Consider the following 14,815-nt stretch of genomic DNA (forward strand, 5'->3'; position numbering starts at 1 on the left):
ACGCCACAGTGGGACTGGTGCTGGCCCGGCGCTGCTGTAGTGGCGGCGGCCCGTGGTCGTGTGGTTTGTATACTGCAGTGTAGCGCGCGAGCGCGGCAACTGGCTATGCCCGATGACGTCAGCAGGTGCGCAGCCGTTGGGCGGTCGCGAATTGTGTGTGTGTGTGTGTGTGTGTGTGTGTGTGTCTGTCGATACTTGGCAGACTTCCACAGGCTCGCCCATCCCCACCCGCAAACATTTACTTTAAGTGAAGAAATAATTTGATGCATATTTTGCATTGTGCTGCGACAGCTGTTCAGCACTTGAAGGTATATGCGAAGCTCAGCTTTTTCCTGTTTTATATACGGAATGATTTCGCGAAGATGTTACAAAAGTTTCAGGGATGATGGAGATGGATAAATGTGTCAATTTGAGGTTAAGGACCCTGGTCTGGAAACGACACAGTCGAAAGTTACAAGCGAAAATAGTTCTGATACCTCTGGCAACGGGATACGTGTATCCGGTGCTTCTTTTTTCTAAAAAGATGTTTGAGGGTGCTAAGACAGCAAACGAATAAAGAACAACAAAAAAAGATGACAATGAATCGTGAAGGATCATGGTAGCGGGACCGTAGAGACGTCTATCGGTAGCTCGGCGGTTGAGCGTACACATATCCGTTTAACACTACCATCGCCCACTATTAGCGGGCGGGGGTACTGCATGTTTGTCAAACTGGCTGCCAGCGATTCAGTTGTCGAAAACGGTTGCAGCAGCTTCGAAATGCTTGAAACACTGACATCGCTTTTCCACCAAAAACTGCACTGGTATCGTTCGTATTGCAATTACCAACCCTAAAAAATGAAATAGAAAATTTACGTCCGTGAAATAAATCTTTGACACTCTTCCAAGTTCTCAACATCTTAAAAATATTACTTTGTCGACGAAAAAGTTTAGGTGTACGCATCCCCCACCTTTCCCCCAGAAAAACCACTGCATGTACCGTTGCTGTTGTTCCGAAGACTGGTTGCTAAGGCAGCTTGCAGGAGCAAAACAACTAAAATGTCCAGTAAATATGGACTCTAAAACGGGTATCTTAAGAATTACGTGCACTTATTCAGTAGAAATGTGTCACGGTATAGAAGATGAACAGGTGCTCATAGCTGTTAAGGTATACATTTTATAACCCAGTTTCACAAGACATTTTATTCTTCTCTTGGTTCATGCTACCACTTCTGATAGTTGCCTACCTTAAAACGTCAGCAACAACAGTATGTATGTACATGTATTCTTATCATATGTATTAGACCGATTTTCGCTTACAACTTGGTCGTACCCTCACCCAGAATCCGTGAAAATTTGTTAAATCACGGCATCACCTTGTATATTACGTATTCCAGACTGAGGCCAAATAATGTGTTTCATGATATATTACCAAGTCATCCGTTTACAAAGAAAGAGTGGGATAATAACGGAAGTACTAGGAAACTAAATTACAAATAAAATTAATTTCTACACACAGCAATACGTACTTCAATACGTCACTTACTAACTCTTCAGCTGAGGCAGAGAGAAGCACTCAAGATGTTAACGTACAAAGGGCCATAGTTAGTACCGACATATCTAACTGGGACCTGTTCGGGACACACTCAAATGGGGATGAAGAAAATGAGTAATTAAATTTATTACTTTTATTTAGAACAAAATTACGTGGAACTTTTTGCGGCTGTAGTAGTTCATATTTTTCGGAAAATTTCATCTTTTCAGAAAGTCTTTTTTTATGTATTTATAAAACTCCATCAAGTCAGCTTGTAGTTAAATTGGCACTGTAAGACTGATTCCATACTCCCTGGCAGCAGTCGGAGTTCTTTCATCAGTCCACTGAGCCGCCATCAGCGAAAATACTCCCTCCACAGTGGCGTTGTGTGCGGGAATAGAAGACCAGTTCTCGCGTAATTTTAGCAGTTGACATTTGCGTTCAGGATTTTTCGGTTTCCTTAAGAAACTAAATCCACCTCTCTTCTACGGCATGTTCAGACTTCCATTCCAGCTGATCACACGTAGTTTCTGAAAAAGCTCTTCAGATACATACATTCCTGAAAACAATTGTCGCCTGAAATCTTCACATCATTTTTAGTCAGGTATATAATAGTGTTTTCAATCATCACCCAATCTGTAGTTTCATACAGCGTCATCCAGTCAAATACTTGATATGTATTCAAAGAAATAGCCCATTACTCTAGGTAATCAAATGCTATGGTTTTAGAAAGCCGTTTTCTCTTCCTCAAATTTCGACGTCGAATTATTTCTTGGCTAGGGTTCTCATTCTTTAACTTGTTCAAATACATCTTGGTTTGCATTCCAATGAAACGGACAGTCTTCCTTTCATTCACCCATCTCTGAGTGTCGATTAATATATTTGTTTCAGTTATAGAGACTTTATTCTTAACGTTTTTTATACTTTTCATATAGAACCAAATCTGACTGTAGAAACATGAAGTAAATTTCGCTCATCCGTCTACGGGAAACAAATCATTTTAGGTAGCCTGTCTTAGTCACCAAATAATTGTTTCAGTGGAAAGCAAAGCTTAAGAATTCTCTCAACTGCGGCCATTGACAGCCACCTTTTTTCTTTTTTTAGTGAGATAGAAAGGTCTGATGATTGACATCAACGTATAATCAGAGCTTTCAGTGTCTCTGTCCTTACCGTGTATATTGAAAAATAATTAAATATTTTCATGGCGGTTGTTTTAAAGTCGACAGTTAAGACTCCAGCAGCGTTTGATACAGCTTTGTGGAGAATAAAGCCAGTGCTTCCAATCACTTCTACATTTTTTCTTAGTTCTTCTTTAATCTAGTGAAAAACATTCCGCTGGCAGCGTCGATGAAGCCTTCCGAAGTAGGTAATGGTATTGTATTCACAAAAAGCGTTTAATTTATCAAATGGAATTTGCTGTTGTCTTAAAATGTATAGCCAAAACTTCGCAATTGTCTCAAACGTTTCGTTATTCAGCGAATCAAACTGCAACCGCTTATGTTGGATCCCGTCAGTTTTGGTAAAGTAGTGAACAACTAAAGCAAATACCTTTTCAGCCTAGTGGTTCGATGCGTCAGTACCTATGCCGTAAGATGAAATTTCTTGCAATTGTTTAATGCATTCTGACACAGTGTGTTGAGACAATATTTATAACAATCGCTGTAGCTTTGGTCATGGCTGTAGACTGCTTTACAGCGACTGTGGAGTCGCGATATATCGCGGCATTCAGTTTACGGTAGTCAAGAGAACTAAGTATTGCTGATGCTTGACAACTTTATAAGCTCTGCAGCAGCAACGAGCAATTCTTCCAGTGTATCTTCTTTAATCATGAATGATGTCGATTTCACCGCTAATCTGAGTGTATGACTGTAGAAATGTGACGCCTCACATCTCCGTGAGTTACTAAGAAAATTTCACACAACGCTTCCCGATCCGTACGTTATTTCTTGACAAAATACCATTCTTTTGTGTAATCGTCCAAAAAGTGACACTTTCTCTTTCCATCCTTTAGTTACTATACACTTCAAGCCCTGTATACGCGCAGTGGACATATCAAACAGTATCGACATCTGCTCGTTGTTCGTATTAAGTTTAGAAAGAATCGCCTTATCAGATAGCTATTGAAATGGGAACTGCTCGGTTCTTCGGCGTGGCGCTAGTGCAGTGGCACCACCCCGGTACTACTGGAGAAGCCTGGCATTTTCTCGAATGATGGCGCTAGATGTAGAAGGTGCGTCCATCGCAATGCCATCTGTGAGACAACCTAGTCAACACAAACGACATAAATACAACTGAGACGGCATTTACATGCTGCGCTGACAATGGCGTTACTTCAGTACCTGAGCCAAGCTCGTAACAGCATTTTGCAAAATCGGGACAAAATTGGGTCATGTCCGGACAAGGTCCATAAAGGTGACGGTCCCGATGTATGGGGACGGTTGGCAACCCTAACCATAGCGAAAGTCGTGAGCAACCCACTGCTAAAATTCCAATTCCAGTAATATAACAAAAACGGCCTGCTGGATCGTAATCTACAGGATGTTACAAAAAGTTACGGCCAAACTTTCAGGAAACATTCCTCACACACAAAGAAAGAAAATGTTATGTGGACATGTGTCCGGAAACGCTTACCTTCCATGTTAGAGCTTATTTTATTACTTCTCTTCAAATCACATTAATCATGGAATGGAAACACATAACAGAACGTACCAGCGTGACTTCAAACACTTTGTTACAGGAAATGTTCAAAATGTCCTCCGTTAGCGGGGATACATGCGTCCACCCTCCGTCGCATGGAATCCCTGGAGAATGGCGTATTGTATCACAGCCGTCCACAATACGAGCACGAAGAGTCTCTACATTTGGTACCGGGGTTGCGTAGACAAGAGCTTTCAAATGCTCCCATAAATGAAAGTCAAGAGGGTTGAGGTCAGAAGAGCGTGGAGGCCATGGAATTGGTCCGCCTCCACCAATCCATCGGTCACCGAATCTGTTGTTGAGAAGCGTACGAACACTTCGACTGAAATCTAGAGCAATGAGTCGCATGTCAACACAAGCACCGAAGTCAACATTACCTTCCTTCAATTGGGCCAACTGGCGGTGAATCGAGGAAGTACAGTACATACTGACGAAACTAAATTGAGCTCTAACATGGAAATTAAGCGTTTCCGGACACATGTCCACATAACATCTTTTCTTTATTTGTGTGTGAGGAATGTTTCCTGAAAGCTTGGCCGTACCTTTTTGTAACACCCTGTATAGACTTTACACAACATACCATATTGTTGATGTGGTAGCGTCTATCACATGACCACAGCAGTCTAACACTCATTGTTATAAACTGCGTGATCTGTAAAGGAGCTTTTAAAACAGGGAGCATACGTAGAGCCATAAATATCGGCAATAGCTGAGACATTTCTTTTACTTTACTAAGGACACAGCGAAGTACGAAACTGTTGGTTACAGGGCAGTTTATTTACAATACTCTTGTAGCCTGCACAAAATTTCTGAATGTCGCTTTCTTTCAAGACCGAAACTGGCTATTAAACAGCAGAAGACCTGTGCTTTTGCAGAAATACGTCGGCTATCTACTAGACAACGTGTAGTTCTGTTCTCTACGCTTCATCAATCAGTAAATGTGGAACGTAGGAAATGTGTATGGCATGCAAAACCTACACTATTTAACCCACCAAATAAGCCACCACAACTGTAGCTGAAGGGTAAACTACACAGGCGTGATGAAATGTGAAAAGCAATAAAACTGTTTCCCAACACCGAAGAAACCAGTTGCACAGTTGTTGCTACATCTGAGGCACAAACGGCAACAATCTTGCACAGATTCGCTTTTGTAGCAAAAACATTTACTAAAGTCCAGTCAAGTGTAAGAATATGTGAATCGTTAGACTCTATTCACGGTTGTTAAGTGTCAAAGAAAGTGCCAGTCATCATAAAAAGACAACAGAAATATACACCGATGAGTCAAAACATTATGACCACTTCTGTTGATTCACCTCTGGAACACAGTTCAGTAGTGATTGTGCGTGCCAAGGATTCGACAAGTACTTTATAGGTTTCCAGAGGTTTGAGGCAGCAGATGCCTACGTACAGTAAATGTACATCGAATTGTGGTGAGGAGGAGGAGGAGGAGGAGGAAAGGAAAGGAATTACTGATGTCAGCCGCATCGGCACACAACGCGGAATCAGCGGTGAAGTGCGAAAATGTGTCCCGTACCGGGATTCGAACCCAGGATCTCCTGTATACTAGATTTTTGGACAACATGGTTGTGGAGATGAAGTAGCGATTAGTATGATTAATCAATTATTCATAAAACAGTCTTAATCGCATTTATTATTATTATACTGCCAACCGGTTTCAACCCGACGTAAGGGTCATCATTTGGGCGTTTACACCATTGGTCGACTGCTGGTCATAGTTTCCTGCCGTTATGTAGACACGAGTGACACCACCAGCAGTCGACCAATGGTGTAAACGCCCCGAAGATGACCCCTACGTCAGGTTGAAACCGGTTGGCGGCACAATAATAATAATAATAATAAATGCGATTAAGACTGTTTTATGAATAATTGGTCCTGTATACTAGGCAGCTGCATTAGCCACTGCGACAGCCGGGATGCAGTGGTCGTCGCATATGCGCAGACTACCGTGGCGCGCCTCACAGCCGACCCACACTCTCACCGAGTACCATCTATCCGCAAGTCGGACGTACCTGTGCATCCGCGCCCAAGAAGGTGGATTCATTGCCCAGCCAAGCGTGGTATCTGTTCTTTCAGACAAATCCGAAAAAAAAGACACCATGCATGCATATAATTGATTCGCCTCTGCAAAGGTCACACAATTCCCGTAATTTACGGGCAATTTGTTTGTGGGCGGGGAGGTGGCACCCAGTAGGTGGGTTTCATCAGATTCATGTAAGCTGAATTTGATGGCCAAGACATCAACGTGAATTCACTGTCGTGATCCTCAAACCACTGCAGCACGATTCTGGCTTTGTGACATGGATGATTATCCTATTGGAAGATGCCATCCCTGTCGGGAAATGCATGAAGCATAAGGAGTTACAGGTGGTCCAAAATAATGTTGACTTCGGCCACAGCTATCATGGTACCTTCGATTGTTACCAGAGGTCCCACAGAAGCTCACGCGGAGGTCCCCCATAAGGTAATACTGCTCCCATCGGCCTGCTTCCGTGGTGTGCTGCATGTTTCGAGAAGTCGTTTGCCTGGATGACAGCATATTTCAGCTCGGCCACAGATCTCGTTTAACAATAAACGGGATTCATCCGACTAGGTTATACGATTCCATTGATCCGCGGTCCAATCTCGATAGTCCCGTGCCCACTGTAATCGTAACTGACGATGTTGGGGTCAACATGGGAACATGCAGGCGACCTCCCCAGCAGAACATCACGTTCAACACTGTACGCTGAACGGTGAGCTCCAAAACACCAGTGTCTGCACCAGCACTGTACTCCATAGTCAGATCGACGCCTGTCCTGCTTCAGAGAGAGCGGGCAAGCCTCCTATCCCTGTGTTCTGTGTCGAGGTACGGACGTCCACCTCCTTGTCGCCTACTCGTGGTTTCAGCATTCTTCAGCCACTTTCCGTGGACGCTCGCGACAGTAGCACGCGAACAACCGACCAGCTTCGCCGTTTGCGAGATGCTCGCTCCCAGGCACTGGCCAACAACAATATGGCTTTTGTCAAAGTTGCTTAAGGATACAGGGTACTTTTCCGGCTCAATATTATGTAAAAATCAACACCTTTCTCTTTCAGGCACTGTTTATAATGTCTATGTTTTACTGATTTTTTTGTTGATATCAGGTAATGCAGCACACTTTCTTAACAAATTAGAAGTATTGTAAATATTTTTGAACCTGCTTAGGGCTATTAAAAAAATTACAAAGAAATTCATGCAATTTCTTTCCAAAATGCTTCCTCAAATTGAGGTACCATTTAATCCAATGTTATACATTTGAAGAAGACCAAATTTTTACCAGATACGCATAACATGATGGCTGAGGTACTAGACCTATTTAATTCCACCTATTATGTATATTACAAGGATAAAAAATCATATCTTACATTTTAATTTTTATAATTTTGTTGATTCTGCAATAGAGCTTAGGTCTACTACATAAGTATGGACTATTGCAAGTTAAAGAAAAAATTAGAGCAATGCTTTATAAACTTTAAGAAATATTTATACCTGAATTCTGAAAAATACAACTTGTGGGAAATTGCGAATGAAGATATGAGTCCAATTAAACTGTGCCTCAGAACTTTCTGAAGCATAGTCTTGATGGTGCAGCATTTCATCATCTTCAAGCTTCCTCTTGGCATTCCTTTCAGCACTTCTTGCTTCTTTGGTAACTTGAAGAGCGAATCTTTCAGCTTCATGCACCCGTTGTCTGTCTCACGGAAGCAATTGATCTTCCATATTATAACCACATTTTATGCCTAGATTTCTCAGGACTTCCAACCTTCCTATTACGCCATCATTGATACATATCACTGCATCTAAAAAAGCAACTTTTAATGCATTTTGTCCTACAAAAAACATTCTTGGGTAATCTTTCCCATATGCAATGGTTGAAACTTTCATTTGTATTCTGAATGCCCCCATGAAGACATTTACTAAGCAAATCAGGGTCACTCAGGTCTCTTAAAGTTGGTTTTATTTCATTCATAACAGGGTCAGGAAGAGAATGCTTATGATGTTATATTTGACCACTTTCTTTTGCTTTTTGGTAACCACACCAAGAATCTGCTCCTTTAGGGCATACATGACCGTAACTTTAAAATTTGATATATACAGGGTGGTCCATTGATCGTGACCGGGCCAAATATCTCACGAAATAAGCGTCAAACGAAAAAATTACAAAGAACGAAACTTGTGCAACTTGAGGGGGGAAACCAGATGGCGCTATAGTTGGCCCGCCAGATGGCGCTGCCATAGGTCAAACGGATATCAACTGCGTTTTTTTAAATGGGAACCCCCACTTTTAATTCATGTTCGTGTATTATGTAAATAAATATGAATGTTTTAGTTGGACCAATTTTTTTCGCTTTGTGATAGATGACACTGTAATAGTCACAAACATATGGCTCACAATTTTAGACGAACAGTTGGTAACAGGTAGGTTTTCTAATTTAAAATACAGAAGGTAGGCATCATTTCTGAGAACGCATTACCTGTAAATACCACATTAATGCCATAAATGCTCAAAATGATGTTCGTCGACCTCAATGCATTTGGCAATACGTGTAACGACATTCCTCTCAACAGCGAATAGTTCGCCTTCCATTATGTTCGCACATGCATTGACGCATGTTGTCAGGCGCTGTCGGTGGATCACGATGGCAAATATCCTTCAACTTTCCCCACAGAAAGAAATCCGGGGACGTCGGATCCTGTGAACGTGCGGGCCATGGTATGGTGCTTCGACGACCAATCCACCTGTCATGAAATACGCTATTCAGTACCGCTTCAACCGCACGCGAGCTATGTGCCGGACATCCATCATATTGGAAGTACATCGCCATTCTGTCATGCAGTGAAACATCTTGTAGTAACATCGGTAGAACATTACGTAGGAAATCAGCATACATTGCAGCATTTAGATTGCCATCGATAAAATGGGGGCCAATTATCCTTCTTCCCATAATGCCGCACCATATATTAACCCGCCAAGGTCGCTGATGTTCCACTTGTCGCAGCCATCGTGGATTTTCCGTTGCCCAATAGTGCATATTATGCCGGTTTACGCTACCGCTGTTGGTGAATGACGCTTCGTCGCTAAATAGAACGCATGCAGAAAATCGGTCATGGTCCCGTAATTTCTCTTGTGCTCAGTGGCAGAAGTGTACACGACGTTCAAAGTCGTCGCCATGCAATTCCTGGTGCATAGAAATATGGTACGGGTGCAATCGATGTTGATGTAGCATTCTCAACACTGACGTTTTTGAGATTCCCGATTCTCGCGCAGTTTGGCTGCTACTGATGTGCGGATTAGCCGCGACAGCAGCTAAAACACACAATTGGCCATCATCATTTGTTGCACGTCGTGGTTAACGTTTCAAATGTGGCTGAACACTTCCTGTTCCTTAAATAACGTAACTATCCGGCGAACGGTCCGGATACTTGGGTGATGTTTATTTATTTCTTATTTATTTTATTTATTGATTTATTTAACCTGGCAAGATTAGGGCCATCAGGCCCTCTCTTACATCTAACCAGGCATTCTACTTATTTTACATTCATATGTTTTAGTAGGCATGTTAAACTACATCTAGTACAAAAAGTGAAATAAACAATTTGAAAGGTACACCTGGAAAAATACATACATATAGAGTTTATATTCTTAGGTCACAAGTACTGTTATAATTAGACATTATTGAAGAGACAGATTTTAGATAGGAGTGCTGGCAGCAGGGAGTATGAGGGAGACTCATGGTGAAGGGAGGAGAAGAATAGAGACATGATGAAACATAATTAAGGAAATATAAAGGAAAAGAAGATTGCGTGGCTAATAGAGATAGATGAAGAAGAAGGCATCTCAGGAGCAAGGTAGGAGACGCTAGCTTTGCTATTTGACAGATGAAGGGATTGTCAAAATGGTTCAAATGGCTCTGAGCACTATGAGACTCAACTGCTGAGGTCATTAGTCCCCTAGAACTTAGAACTAGTTAAACCTAACTAACCTAAGGACATCACAAACATCCATGCCCGAGGCAGGATTCGAACCTGCGACCGTAGCGGTCTCGCGGTTCCAGACTGCAGCGCCAGAACCGCGCGGCCACTTCGGCCGGCAGGGGATTGTCCTTGTACATTAATTTTGTGGAGAACTTTGTGAGGATGATAGTAGGATGTCGTCTAGGATACCGAGCAGCAAACATAGCAGACACCTGTTGGGCATTTTGATCACAATAGCCATACATCAATACGATATCGACCTTTTCCGCAATTGGTAAACGGTCCATTTTAACACGGGTTATATATCGCGAAGCAAATACCGTCCGCACTGACGGAATGTTACGTGGTACCACGTACTCATACGTTTGTGACTATTACAGCGCCATCTATCACAAAGCGAAAAAAGTGGTCCAACTAAAACATTCATATTTCTTTACGTACTACACGAATATGTAATAAAAAATGGGGGTTCCTATTTTAAAAAACGCAGTTGATATCCGTTTGACCTATGGCAGTGCCATCTAGCGGGCCAACCATGACGCCATCTGGTTTCCCCCTTCAAGCTAGACGAGTTTCGTTCTTTGTAGTTTTTTCGTTTGATGCTTATTTCGTGAGATATTTGGCCCGGTCACTATCAATGGACCACCCTGTATAGGTCATTTTTAATTTGAACCCATATAATGTATATATCAATGTAATCAGGAAAGACTATAGACTTTTAATAAAATCTTTTAAAAAATTTCGATCTTTCACCATTTAGAAGTACCCTGTATCCCCAAGTTGTCGGATTTCCGCATTTACTCCACTTACCGTAGCTAGAATGATTCCGCATTCCTCTCTGCTCCGCTCATATTCTCTTAGCGCATCATGCAGCGTCACCAGGCAGCACACTACCTCGGGTGGGTAGTGGTCACAATGTTTTGGCTCGCCAGTGTATGCTTCTCGTGCATAAAATGTGTGCGCACATTTTCTTGGTTTCACCCCAGTGAGCTGCAGTTACGCACACATTTGAAAGTATTTCTTCATGAGTAACCTGTAGCTCATGTCACTGAATCAGTGAGATTAGACTTTTTATTTCACGTCCATTCATGTCTCTTGATAATCTACGAATACTTCGAACGCAAACTCGAACTATTTCCTTAACTGAGCAGAAAAATACTAAAAAACTAACATTAATCTTCGGCTGGCTTTCTCGTCATTACGGACACTAGCGTCCTTCCAACGGAAGTTCTGGCTGTAGAGAAGCACTATCACACGCGCTTGTTCAGAGAAGCTGTAGAAATCCAAAAACACGCGAACAGTTTCAACAAGAAAGAGGAAAGCCTTAAGGTAAACGGATCCTGGCTGCCCGTACTGCAGCGAACTACCGTCGCAGGTAGCAAGAGGAGAACCGCACCGGAAATGACCGCGGAGAAGGCCTCGGACGTTGGCGCGCCAGGTACACACAGTCTTCGCCCGCGAGCTCGGCTCCAGTTCACCACCGGCAATGGAGGGTGAAGCTTTGACAATGCCAGCCACTCGTGCTGGCGAAACGTCAGAAAAATCTTTAGATGAACGTCGGCCGAAGAACCCGAGACAGAAGCCAATAGGCAGTTTGTCAACAAGTGGCCACGAAAGCCTTAACAATTTTGAACTGCTAGAGAGTAACAACTTTCACAGTGTGTGCATTCACAATGCGTGGTTTAGCGGCGAACGTATAACTTTATTAATACTGTTTCAATGTTTATATACGTTTCCATTTATACTATCGACATTACCCACACTGACAGCTTCCTGACCACGATTTCTGTAGCTCCAAAATCAAGATCACATGTTAATTAGAATTTCGTATTAGAATGACAATCAGTGGCTGCATAAACTGACCAGTCTGAAATGTGCCCTATGCAGGAAGGCGCGAAACACTGAAGCTAGGCCACGAAAGGTACCAAACATGTGCAGTGGACGGAATATTCATTGAAATGCCAAAGAAACTGATCACTTGCCTAATATCGTGTAGGGCCCCCGCGAGCACGCAGAAGTGCCGCAACACGATGTGGCATGGACTCGACTAATTTCTGAAGTAGTGATGCAGGGAACTGACATCATGAATCATGCACGGCTGTCCATAAATCCGTGAGAGTACGAGGGGGTGGAGATCTCTTCTGAACAGCACGTTGCAAGGCATCTCAGTTATGTTCAATAATGTGCCTGCCTTGGGAGTTTGGTGGCCAACGGAAGTGTTTAAACTCTAAATAGTGTTCGGGGAACTACTCTGTAGCAATTCAGGACGTATGGGGTGTCACCTTGTCCTGTTGGAATTGCCCAAGTCCGTCGGAATGCACAATGGACATGAATGGATGCAAGTGATCAGACAGGATGCTTACGTACGTGTCACCTGTCAGAGTCGTATCTAGATATCAGGGTTCCCATATCACTCCAACTGCACACGTCCCACACCATTACGGAGCCTCCACCAGCTTGAACAGGCCCCTGCTAACATACAGGGTCCATGGATGTCTCCATATCCGTATACATCCTTGGATTCTTGAGGTTGTCTCCATATCCGTAGACATTCATCCGCTCGATGCAATTTGAAACGAGACTCGTCCGACCAGGCAACATGTTTCCAGTCATCAACAGTCCAATGTCGGTTTTGAAGGGGCCCAGGCGAGGCTTAAAGCTTTGTGTCGTGCAGTCATCAAGGGTACACGAATGGGCCTTCCACTCCGAAAGACCATATCGATGATGTTTCATTGAATGGTTCGCACGCTGACACTTGTTGATGGCCCAGCATTGAAATCAGCAGCAATTTGCGGAAGGGTTGCACTTCCGTCACGCTGAACAATTCTCTTCAGTCGTCGTTTGTCCCATTCTTGCAGGATCTTTTTTCGGCCGCAGCGATGTTGGAGAATTGATGTTTTACCGGACCCCTGATATTCAGGATACACTCGTGAAATGATCGTACGGGAAGAACCCCACTTCAACGCTACCTCGGAGACGCTATGTCCCATCGCTCGTGCGCCGACTGTAACACCCCATCCAAACTCACTTTAATCTTGATAACCTGCCATTGTATCATCAGTACGCGATCTAACAACTGCGCCAGACAATTGTTGACTCATAAAGGCGTTGCCGACCGCAGCGCCGTATTCTGTCTCTGTATTTGAATACGTATGCCTATACCAGTTTCTTTGGCGCTTCAGTGTATTTTCACAGAAAAGTGATTTAGTGATTAAAAGTTCTCGGAGAACGTTTGCGTGCGAATTTGCGAGTGTACTACTTTGAACGGTAATTTAAGTTCCGTAGAAATAATTTTATGAACTTGCGGTGGTGCTCAAGAAGTGTAGATTAGATTCGACGAACTTAGGCTCTTGTAATACCTTTTGACTGTATTTAAAGAATAATTTTTCTTTATTTTTATTAAAAAACAAGGCGGCATCCTCGTCTTTCGAGTCTTTGTTTGACGTAGCATGGAGATTTTCCCAATTGCCATTCCATCGCTCACAGTCGACTGTGTGCTTGTTTGGATCCAAGACCGGCGTGGAAGAAGAGCAGCTGGGACAGCGAGACAGCTTTACAAGACACAAGATAAGCCAACCTCTTAATGGTGAATCAGGGAACTTGCAGCTGTGCTGGACCGGCTCTTAACGAGCCGACCAACGCACTTCACCACATGCAACATTTCGCAAGCGACAAATCGCGCTATCATCGTATCCGACGCAGTATTGTGTCATAGCAGGAACACTCCATATCTCACCCTAATTAATTAGTTACGCTGTGGGATATTACTGGGTTATTATAATTAATGTACAGCAGCTCACAGATGTCCAGTGTTTAGTGTAATTATCGTATGGCAGCGAAACGTGATAGACATTCTAATGCGTAAATGCGGAACAGATTTATGCTGGAAATATATGGTTCCAATTTTGGCCATCAGGTGCAAATCTGGCACTGTGAATGCGATGTTATATGTAATGGATAGGAGCGGTGCGTTGGCAGAAAAGGCCGAACAATTGAGAAAGGCGTAATGTTGATTTTAAAATTAACCGCTGCTTACACAATTTGTTCAATATGAGAACTGGAGACGTCGACGGGATGCTGCATACGTAAGACGGAGTGATCAACAGTTGCTCGGAGCAGTTCTGATGGAATCTGTGCAACCTGTTCTGTAAACCCTACCTTCAGATCAGATAGAGACCAAACGTGTCCGTGGCAAACGCGTTATTTTAGATATCTCCAGAGCTAAAGTCATGTGGATTCAGATCGGGAGATCTTGTAGGCCACACATCGGAAAGACCTCTGGAGATAACACGTTTGTGGAAGGTAGCATTAAGCAGATCTCTCACGGGACGAGCGACATGAGGTGTTGCCCCATCTTACATGAAAACTATTGTTTCCACACAGTTGCTCTCTTCCAAAGCAAGAATAACGTGCTATACAAGGAGGTCTCGATAATGTGCAGACGTCAACTTACTCATGACATGCCCTCTGGGTGTGTTCTCTTGAAAGAAGAACGGACCGAAAATGAAGGTGCTTGTGAATTCAGTCCATAGAGTCGCATACGCGGGCGCAATTACTCTTCGGGGATAACACGCCGTTTAAGAGTACGC

The 14,815-nt window shown here is 43.1% G+C and overlaps 1 protein-coding gene across 1 annotated transcript in view; it reads left to right on the forward strand.

The window, feature by feature from the left end:
- The first annotated feature begins 19 nt into the window (after nt 1-19).
- LOC126456196 (uncharacterized) overlaps nt 20-14,815 on the forward strand; it is a 266,905-nt gene continuing 252,109 nt past the window's right edge. Inside the window, exon 1 of the mRNA XM_050091950.1 lies at nt 20-125. Coding sequence (XP_049947907.1) covers nt 113-125 — 13 coding nt within the window. The 5' untranslated portion in view covers nt 20-112. The remainder of the gene's footprint in view (nt 126-14,815) is intronic.

The sequence above is a fragment of the Schistocerca serialis genome, chromosome 2, assembly GCF_023864345.2.
Source record: "Schistocerca serialis cubense isolate TAMUIC-IGC-003099 chromosome 2, iqSchSeri2.2, whole genome shotgun sequence".
NCBI classification, from domain to species: Eukaryota; Metazoa; Arthropoda; class Insecta; order Orthoptera; family Acrididae; genus Schistocerca; species Schistocerca serialis.